The 10,351-nt window shown below is 33.5% G+C and overlaps 1 protein-coding gene across 2 annotated transcripts in view; it reads right to left on the bottom strand.

Moving 5' to 3' along the window:
• Positions 1-273: 273 nt before the first annotated feature.
• muc (dihydrolipoamide S-acetyltransferase muc) overlaps positions 274-10,351 on the bottom strand; it is a 30,798-nt gene continuing 20,720 nt past the window's right edge. Inside the window, exons 5-10 of one of the 2 annotated variants that reach the window (XM_067086822.1) lie at positions 8,456-8,554; positions 5,415-5,522; positions 4,933-5,126; positions 4,426-4,588; positions 3,086-3,225; positions 274-1,597 (exon numbers count right to left, since the gene is read on the bottom strand). In XM_067086822.1, coding sequence (XP_066942923.1) covers positions 1,468-1,597; positions 3,086-3,225; positions 4,426-4,588; positions 4,933-5,126; positions 5,415-5,522; positions 8,456-8,554 — 834 coding nt within the window. In that variant the 3' untranslated portion in view covers positions 274-1,467. The remainder of the gene's footprint in view (positions 1,598-3,085; positions 3,226-4,425; positions 4,589-4,932; positions 5,127-5,414; positions 5,523-8,455; positions 8,555-10,351) is intronic. The other variant, XM_067086823.1, reaches the window with a different exon arrangement.

Raw genomic sequence — 10,351 nt, 5'->3', positions numbered from 1 at the left:
TTTATATTCACCTTGTAAAATTTTAAAAATCTCAATTATTTTCATATATACAGCCTTCAAATTTACTTTCATTTTTATATTCACAAATTACAAATACTTTGTTGCTTCCTTTTTCTTCAGACTTAAAGAAATTCATTGTTTCTTTACCCTTAAGTTTAGAAAGTTCACCCCATAAAAATACTGAATTACCAATACATGTGATAAAAGAGGTTGAGGCAATGATTATGTAAAAATCTAAACACCACTACTCGAAGGATGAGAAAACCAGGAGGCTCAAGAGATGTGCTCGACTTTTTATTTCACCAGTATATTATACAACAATTGAATTTTACTTCAGGAGACATCAAAAGTGCTTTAAAAGAAATAAATAAAACTGGTTGACACCACTGACAGCTAATACATGCAAGTAATGACTTGTACTCTGTTACTCCTTGATCGCTACATCAAGTACACGCTGAGTCGACATTACCTTTGCGATGACCAATTGGATACTGTAATATACTGTACCAAGAAAGAAATGGGCCCCTAAATGCTGATTAGTTAATGTCAATGCATTTCTGTTACTAATCATACTCTATTATCTCCTGAACCATACAGCATGTTAGAAATGGAAAACAGATAACTGAATTCATGATAAAACAGATAAAAAATTTGGGCCTATAGGTAACATAATAGAATTTTCAGACTTTCAACGCCAATGCTCTACATTCTAAATCAACAGAATAACACGAACTTGATATTCTTACCCCCAAATATGCATAAGACAATGAACATGAGCGCTGAACGACAAACGATTTTCATGAATTGCAAGTCAATTTGTAAGGGACTTAATAATCTCAAAACTGTACCTGAGAACATTAGCAACTGAAATAAATATTCTATGATTTCACTGTCGATAGTGTACCGGCACTAAGCTAATGTTATCATATACAGCCTATTTTGTAGGAGTTGGGAGCTATTTACATGATATAACAAAGGGTGATTTTTTACCTACAAAATGACTGGCAACACTTTGATAACATGTCTAAACTGTACTACAGAAACAAAAATATACATTTAGTTTATTTCACTTCCACTTTTGTGTTGTCCGTTCTAAAAAACGTTCAATTCTCTTTTAAACAATTTATTTGGCCTTCCACTACAGTTAGGTAGAAATTTCTATCTGGCATCAGCTATAAACCCAGAGATCAAGTGGTATATTTACAAGGTTAATAGGTATAGATCATAAATTATGTAATGTAATGCACTGTCCTGGTGTTTATGATTCATTGTTAAAAAAAAAAGACATAAAAATACACCCAACAAAATGTCAAGTTAAGAAAGGCTTCAGTGCCAACATCATCTTCACTGGGCGGAACATACAAAAATTTGTTGAAGATAACTATTCTATTTACACCAGAGGTCCAATAACCGATGCTGCATATTTATGAAATAAATTCTACTCTATTTTGGAATTCAATGTTTTATTTACAGTAGCATAGTTGAAGGCTTTTCTAGATATTTCTTGAATGCTGCTAACCACTGTGCCCCAACAGCACCATCCACTGTGCGATGATCACAACTTAAGGTTACGGACATCACTTGAGCGGCTCGGAAACTGGGGGAAAAAAGATCAAAATAAAGAAAACAAACTACAGATTGTTGGATAATCACTAATTACATGGTATAAGGATCATTATTTGTAACATATGAAATGAGGATTAGTAATGCAAAGTTGACTTTTTCAAACTACTGTACAATATTGTTTAGGGAATGGTTCCAAAACCCATGTGTACATTTATATTTTACCGTCCAAAAAGATATGATAGCAGAAATCTTCCTAAGCTAACACATGATGTCTTCTCCATCATACAAAGCTAAAATATTAAATCATCCAAAACCACCAAGGTGAAATATAACCTTCAATATTCTCAGATCATGGATGAACTTGTATCTATCACTGGTCCATCCCTTAACGAAATGAGGTGCTGCTACGAGAACCAGTTGTGCATGGGAATCTGTTGACAAATGCACGATAAAGAAGTGCAAGTCAACAACTAATTTTGGCTACCACCTTTCACAGCAGGTTAAATGTCCTTTACATTTCAGTCTTCATATCTCAATGTAAACTGAATACATGACTAAGGGTACAAAGAAAAACTGTTAATTTGAGATTCTGAGTTTTCAAGTTGATAATTTTCAATGTACGCGATAAAAAAGATAAAGTGTCATCACTAATAACTAATGATCACATAAAAACCTAATGAGAGCAGGCCAAAATAAGAAATGACTAGCTATTGGTGTTGTTGAACAAAAACTTCATTGTTCTATTTGAGGACAGAATTACTGTACTTCACTTGTGTTGCCCACTATAGATGGTATTAGGGTTTCATTGCAGTTCCTTTTAACCCCAGCCCCAGCTGGATTACTTTCTATCTTTTAATTTTCACCTGTTCCCCTTGGTCTCTTTCCACTTAACTCTCCAACTTTCTTAATTTTACCTACCTCTAAATTCTGTCTCTCAACTAAGAATAAATCATTCACACTAGCCTTAAAAGTTGAGAAATGTGAACCAATGATCTCCTTCAACAAAACCTACAAAGCATCATCTCTGGTTCACAGTGTTTGTCTGAGAGAGAGAGAGAGAGAGAGAGAGAGAGAGAGAGAGAGAGAGAGAGAGAGAGAGAGAGAGAGAGAGAGAGAGAGAGAGAGAGAGAGATGGGTGATGGTATCCTGAAATGCCCAAGCCACTGGGGTAGTATTTAATGTTACTATCTAATGACTGGTAACATGGGATCACTCTTTACTATGCTTACATGCTTTACAGTCTTACTTTAAATGGTGATTTCCACTTAAAATATTTAAGTATTGCATTTTCTCCTTTTTTTTAAATGAATTTTTTATGTGGTCCACATACCAATTCCTGGTTACAAGCTACAGGGTCTGTGAGGAAAAAGCAAACTATTTCATTACTAAAGAACCTCAAACATGATAAAATTTATGTGGAAGCAAGTAAGCACCACTGTACAATTAAGATAAATTTTAAGGATTTTAAGCTTGAAACGAATAAAATTTGAGTTACAAAACCATGAAATTGTTCTCTCACCCTTGTTCTGTATTTTCATCAACAATGAGTCGCTTTTCAGTTCCACCTACAGCAAGAATACAAGACTGTGGAGGATTGATAATTGCGCTGAAGTTCTTCACACCAAACATACCTAAGTTGGAAACAGAGAATGTGCCACCCTGGAAAAAAAAAAAAATTAAAAAATGAAACAGGAGTCTTAAAATGGATTATATTGAGGTTACATCACTTACAAAGAGTGGGGACACAATGGTGAGTAGGTACAGCAAGCATGTACAGAATACATAAATGTATCACAACACGCTGTTTAAATATCTTCAATACCTCATTTACCGTCTGTTTGTGCACAATTTGAAAAAAACTTGGTTACTATTTTTAAGCTTTTTCAATCATGCAGTTATATTAGGTCATATTTTTTATTTCTACATATTGTACGTATTCATTTGTTAACATCAATTGAATTTGCACATCATTTTGCTGCCTTAACCCTAAATAAAAAATTAACACTTCCAAGGAGTTGTCTTTAGTAGCAGACTGTGCTCTGCTTCTTTAAGTGGTTATAAGCTTTGCAAAAAAAAAAAGCTTTTGGAAGTTTTACTATGTTTCATCAAGTAGAGCGATTCACAGTTAGAAACCTATACATTTTGATATAACTAAATGTATATGAGTATTCCTATGTCTCTTACTTGATAAGGAATGTTGCAAAAGTGCAAAAGCTCATGACTGTATAATTTTAAGTACACAGTACCATATATATGTGTGCATAACTAAGAATACTTTAAACACTTTGAAGGAGCATTGGTAAAACTATTTTACACTACTATAAAGTTAGTTACCATATAATACTTTCTCATATAAAGCAGTATTGATAAAAGTGGATAAAGGCCTTTCATCTTGTTTCTGGCACCACTGAAAATGCCCTGCATCTAGCCAGGAGGTTTGCTGTGAGGACCACCTACCATCTATAGCCTGGAGATGCAGTCTTGTACAAATAAAATGCCATAACTATACATCTTCTAAATTGGTGTATTTAAACACTTTCCTTCTAATCAGTGGTAACAGACAATAAGAAATTTCAGATTCATAACCAATGACATTTGCAGTCAAAAAAATTATGTAAGGTATGTTACATACAAGGAGGACTGAAAAGTTAAAAATAACAGGAATTCATCCACCTGGACAAAGCTACTTCTTCAAATATGCCATCAAATGAATTATGCATTTAATAAAATGCACACTCAGTACCGTACCAAGAAACTGCAACGTACTGTTTCAAAATCCTAATGCAGCGGATTATCTAGTTAGTTACTGGGTGCATTGATTCTCATTAATCAAGAGACCCTTGCAAAATTGTCAAATACCTGGAATTCATGTGGCTGAAGCTTTCCTTCTCTTGCTTTTGCTGCTAAGGCCTTTACATCAGTTGCAATGGTTGCCAAGCCTTTCTGTTCTGCTTTAAACACAATTGGGGTGATGAGACCTCTATCAGTGCTGACAGCAACACTGACATCGACGTTATTGTAACTGAAGGATAAACAGAAAGAAATGAATAACAGCATTGTACCTAAATGGTAAACAGTTCAGCTTTTGATGACATGTAAAAGATGGTTATTATGAAACACAATTTCTATAGCCTAAAGGTGGAGGAAAACTTGAAAGATGTATAGTATAAGGCTAATTACAATTAAGATCATTCACGAATGTAAAAATAAATACATTTATGTTGTAATACAAATCTTACTTTAAACAGTTCACAAAACAGATGTTTGACCATTTTCAGATCATAATATTCACACCAAGTGGGCATAAGTTTCTGATTAAACCCAAGTAAGTACAGTATGGGGATTTTTTAAGATTTGCCACCTTACCTCCTAATGACTGTGTCAAGCCAAGAGGAATTTGCCTCGGGAACTTTCTTGCACGCTAATGCAGAGGCTTTGATTATGAAATCGTTGAAGGATATTTTGACACCTTCCTTTTCTAAGAGTTTATTGAATTCCTGTCGTAACTGGGCTACTTCATCCATACATACGTCTATACTTAGGTAGTAGTGAGGAATTGTCTGAAAAAAAAGGTGTCACCATACAATGTACAATTCAAGGAAGTGCAAACAGATGAATGGAGAATTAAAAGTACAAGTACAATTGCTCAAAATATTAAACTTCTGGAAATCTGTTAACAAAATAAATATTACAGTTCAACAAAGGTATCCTTTTGAATACTGTACTAAGAAAACTAAAATATACTTTAAAGATAATCATTATGACCAAAAAATGTAACTAAATAACAGACAAAACTCAGTAATTAGGAATACTGTAAAATAATTTGACATTTACATTGCCAACCTCACCTGTTTTGACTGACAGAGTCGTTTGGCAATAACATTACGGATGTTGGATATTGGTATGTCTGTGTATGTGGCACCAGGTATAGGGGCAGCGGTAGGAGCAGCAGCAACCTGAGAAAAATTGGCAGAAAAAATAAACAAAATTAATATCTGGAATGGCCTTGCTTCTTATTATAGCTACTTAACATTAACTACACAATTCATCATACAGTACTGAAAATCTTCAGCTGAGTATGATTTTCAAAATCATTTAATCTAATGCCCAAACAGTGTTTTAACAGAGGATATTTTAAGAAATATGAATATCTTGTGCAAACATAATAAACTTTTCAATTGAGAACAATAACCAACATGACAATGCTATACTATATAAAATATTTCATGTGCTACAGCAATAAAAGTTAAATACAGTACACAATTCAAAATATTTTTTACATTCCATATCTTCTTACATTGTATAGAGATAATTGTATTGTCAAGAACTCAGTCAGTAAGTGAAAGACAGCAAGTATATCCCTAAGTTAATATTCCCACCAATACAGTATACAAAAAAAAAACCAGAATTATGCTGATAATCGACTACTGTAGTTACTACTTAGAACTTTGGTGGAATAAAAAACTAACTTAAAACTAGTTTGATACACTCCTAACCATTAGTGATTTAAACATTAAAGCATTCATATATCCAAGTACTCTGCCACAGTGCATGCACACACACACACACACACTCTCTCTCTCTCTCTCTTGTGATTTAACATACAATCGCCAAGGGCAGCCAAATTATTTTCTGCACATCACAATCAAAAATACTAATAAACTATGGTACCCTACTTTTATCCGCACCAATAGGTACAAAAAGAGAAATGGGCAACCGCAAAATGCAACAAAAAAAATAGCAGTATGCTTAGTCTTATGCTTATCCTATGTTAGGATATCTCAGAACTCTAGCCTAACCTTTCAAGATGTCATGCCTACCCTATGAGAACATACAACAGGTTAATTAAACTAAGAATCCATTAAAGAAAGAACAATACAGTATTAAACTGTGGTGTAAAATATACCAAATAAAACCATATTCAACTCAAGAAATTTGTTATGATGCAAACTACATCTCCAATCACGACTGTTTGTATTGCACACACGTGATCCACACATACTGTAAGTACTGTATTCATGTATGTACTCAATATGTACTGAAGAGGAGGAAAGTGAAGAATACCTAGACATCAGAGCTGAGAAAGTAACAACAAACAGAGGAAAATATAAGAAAGTAAGTTCAAGCATGTGATGAATAATGAACAGCAGGTTAAAATTAATAAGCGGGAAAAATGATTCAGCATGAGATTAATAGAGCAGCATCAAGAGAGTAATTTATTAACAATTATATACAAAGATGTTAACATGAGTACAGGGTAAGGTTGACAAAATAATTGTTACACATAAGACCCTGGACTTATCATTTACTCATGTTAATGTCTATTTTATACTTAATTGTTAACAAACTACTTTAATTTGCTCTATTAATTTCCTGCTTAATAATTTTGTCTTATTAATAATTTTCTTCTGCTGTTCTTCTCTCCAATACTCATCTCTTGTTTGAACTTTCTTTCCTATATTTTCCATATACAGTATATGTATGTATACTGTAACAAGACAATGTAATGAACGGTGCATATATACATAAAAATCCAAGAAAAAAAAATCACAACAACCAAAGACTAATAAATTACTACACTACCACAGTCTACCCTTCTGACTGTCTATAGTCATCATTTCCTTTAGTATTCACCAGTTTCCTTTAGTATGAGAGACTACATATAGGAAGCTGTTGTACTGTACCTTACTCCCAACGTCAACTTCGCTCACCTGTCTATAGAGTGCACTGCACTGTACTACACTAAGTACAGTACAATGTGTACTGTACATGCAGTGTACTTTATAAACACATGAAAACAGACAAGGTACAAGCTTAAAAAATAATGAAAATTTAAGACAAAATCCTACCATTCATTATTGTTTTTCTCATCTACCCTACTTATTAGAGAAAGTGTTTCTACATAAAAACTAAATAAGTTTCACTGATATAAGGTATTCATAAGTAAAAATAAAACATACAAGCAGTACATATCAAACCCACTACATATCTACAATCACTCTCTCCCTCTGTCTCTCTCATTCTTACATCTTTCAGCATGGTATCCTCAAAAAAGTAATTGTAACACTTGCCAAATAAGGCATATTCATTTGTAAATCAGCAATAACACTTACTCAAAACCATTTCCAATAAGGTAGTCTAGAATCTCCAGCTTTGTCTTGAGGGATGAGACCTTCTTTAGCCAGTTAGCACATAGAGGTCCATCAAACACAAGAGCATAAGTCCTAACAAAGCATATGCCACACTCACAACTGCTACAACAGACTGGACATTGCTAAATTTCAGTACGCACACTTTCAAAGGATGAATGGCCACAGGACTGAAGGGACTCGGATTGCAGATCATCCTCCACTCACATCCAAGCCATGTGCTTCTTATCACTTTCCCTACTCCAACTCTCTCATCATAAATATGCCAATCAGCACACAAAATTCACATTAAGCAAGCCCACATACAGAGCACTGTCTCTCTGCCCAGCATCTGATCTGGAGTAATCAGCAGTTTATGGTTTTATCTGCACTTTTTGGTTAACTGTTTCCTGATGCACTGAAAAAGTGTTAGTAAAGGTGGGTGCTGGTAAGGGAAAAGCAGATAAGAGGGGATCTTGTATTAACTTTACCTGATGGATAAGCTGAGGATATTTCATGAAAAAAAACACCACACTAGCACATACCCATATCCTTAATAGGTATTTAAGCATACAATGAAGTCTCTGACAGAATCAAAGATTCCCTCTTCTGATAACTATACTTACCTTGGACTGTGACTTAAAAGTCTTGTCAATTACCTCAGCTTCTAATTAAGATACTTCTGCCATGGAAAATTACAGGATTTACATTTTAGCTATGGTAGACCAAAAATTACAGGAGAAAATTATCACTGTAAATACCTGTGGAGCAGCAGCAACCTGAGCTGCAAACTTTTCAACATCGGAGCCCCGTAGCCAATCAGTAGCACTATGACCAATACCAGATGCTTGAGCTATGGCCTGGGGAGTGAGAAATTGAAGAGTTTGAGCTCAAAATAACACACTTGAGTGATCTCAGCAAGGTTAAAAATTGTTAATAAAATCAGTTTACTTCTACAGCAAAAACTTCGCACTAAACAAAAAATTTCTCAAAATGATTTATATTCATGTGACCTTTTGAATTCAGCAGTTGTGTCCGTATATTCCTCATTCACAAAAATATTAACAACAAAGAGCATCAAAGAGCAGGGTTTATGTTAAGTTTATGTTAAGATGTCACAGAAATGGGAACTTATTTTAAATTCACATGTATAGGACTCAGACAATCTAAGGCACATCGATCAAAAGATGAGAGCATTACACAAAGGAGGTTATACAGCATTTGACCTTTATATTGATATATCATTCACTAGTTTAAAGTTCTGGAACAACCCATCAACAACATTATACGTATGATATTTATGAGATAAATTTATGGAAACAAACCTCAAAATAACTAATGAACTGCATAATGACAGTTTTGTAAATAAAATATCCTTCTACAATGGCATTCATCAATTTTAAAGGGTGTGTCAATCTTCATATTTTATGGAATGATCAAAATTGAGTTATTGAAAGCTTTGGACTATTTCATGTCTAAATAAACATAAGCTGAAATGTTATTGCTCAAAGAAATTTTCTAATCGTGTTTAGTTTAAAATAATTTATATACTTGCGTTACCCACTAAAATATCTCTGTTTTCTCTAGTGAAAGTATTGAGGAAAAGTAAGCTCAGAGTAACTCACTCAAATTTTCTGTTCCTCTTGGGACTCGTCAAAGTGGTACCACACATGCACTGCGCCAAACAATTTACATATAATATTTTGTATTTCTTGAATTATTTTTACAGTTTTGTATTTCTTGACTTATTTTTACAGTAAAATAACCATGATATGTAACTCAACACTGTATATACAGACACAACAGACATGCAAATGAATACCAATCTTCCTTATCACCATTCAGGTATAGAAAATTTATGTTGTCATATGTGAAATCATTTACAAATCAATTTATTTTTTGACAAATGGTAAAAACAGTGAATATTATGTTTTACTTCCTCAGGATATCTTTACAGCGTGTCTATTCACAAATAAAAAAATACATAAGTATATGGCAACCTTTCCTTTGGGCACGTCCCATAGTGACACAGTGTGCTTCTAGTCATGTCATGCCCCGCTTTTTAGTGCATTTCTGAGTACAATTTTTTCTGTCATAACAGGAGCAAAGAAGAGATGTATTTTAAGAAAAATAAATAAAAACAATGAGCAGTATGAGAATTGAAAAGACAAAAGAAATCAAAACAAAAGGCAAGTCTCCATTGATGATATGTCACGAATTCAATCACCCAAGAGGAAACCAAGCAGGGAGCACATTTCTTTTCATCTGGCTATTTTCTACGTGTCAGGTGATGTTTCTTAGACGAAGAAATAGTTTTACTGCAAAAATCAGCTTTCTACCTATCAAAGTTTCATAGTTTTTACAAAATAAGCAAAATTTCTCTTTGTTTGCAGTTTTCTCAAAACTTGTATTTCAAAAAAGTTAATAAACATACCTTGGAGAAGACTGAATGAACTTCAATGAAACTTCAATGAAACTTTCACTGGTCTCACGTAAGGAAAATTGTTTTTGACAAACTTTTTTATGTATATTATTTATGAAAAATTAAATAGTTTTTTAATTGTAAAATTTATAAACTTAGAGGTCGAATTTTGTGATTTCCTTATGCATATACTTTCAGTATTAGTTGTTTAATAAATAGTGAATATTTGAAGCAA

Source organism: Macrobrachium rosenbergii, chromosome 43, assembly GCF_040412425.1.
Source record: "Macrobrachium rosenbergii isolate ZJJX-2024 chromosome 43, ASM4041242v1, whole genome shotgun sequence".
NCBI classification, from domain to species: Eukaryota; Metazoa; Arthropoda; class Malacostraca; order Decapoda; family Palaemonidae; genus Macrobrachium; species Macrobrachium rosenbergii.
The sequence above is the reverse complement of the archived record's forward strand: the minus strand, read 5'-3'. Positions and strand labels throughout refer to the sequence as shown.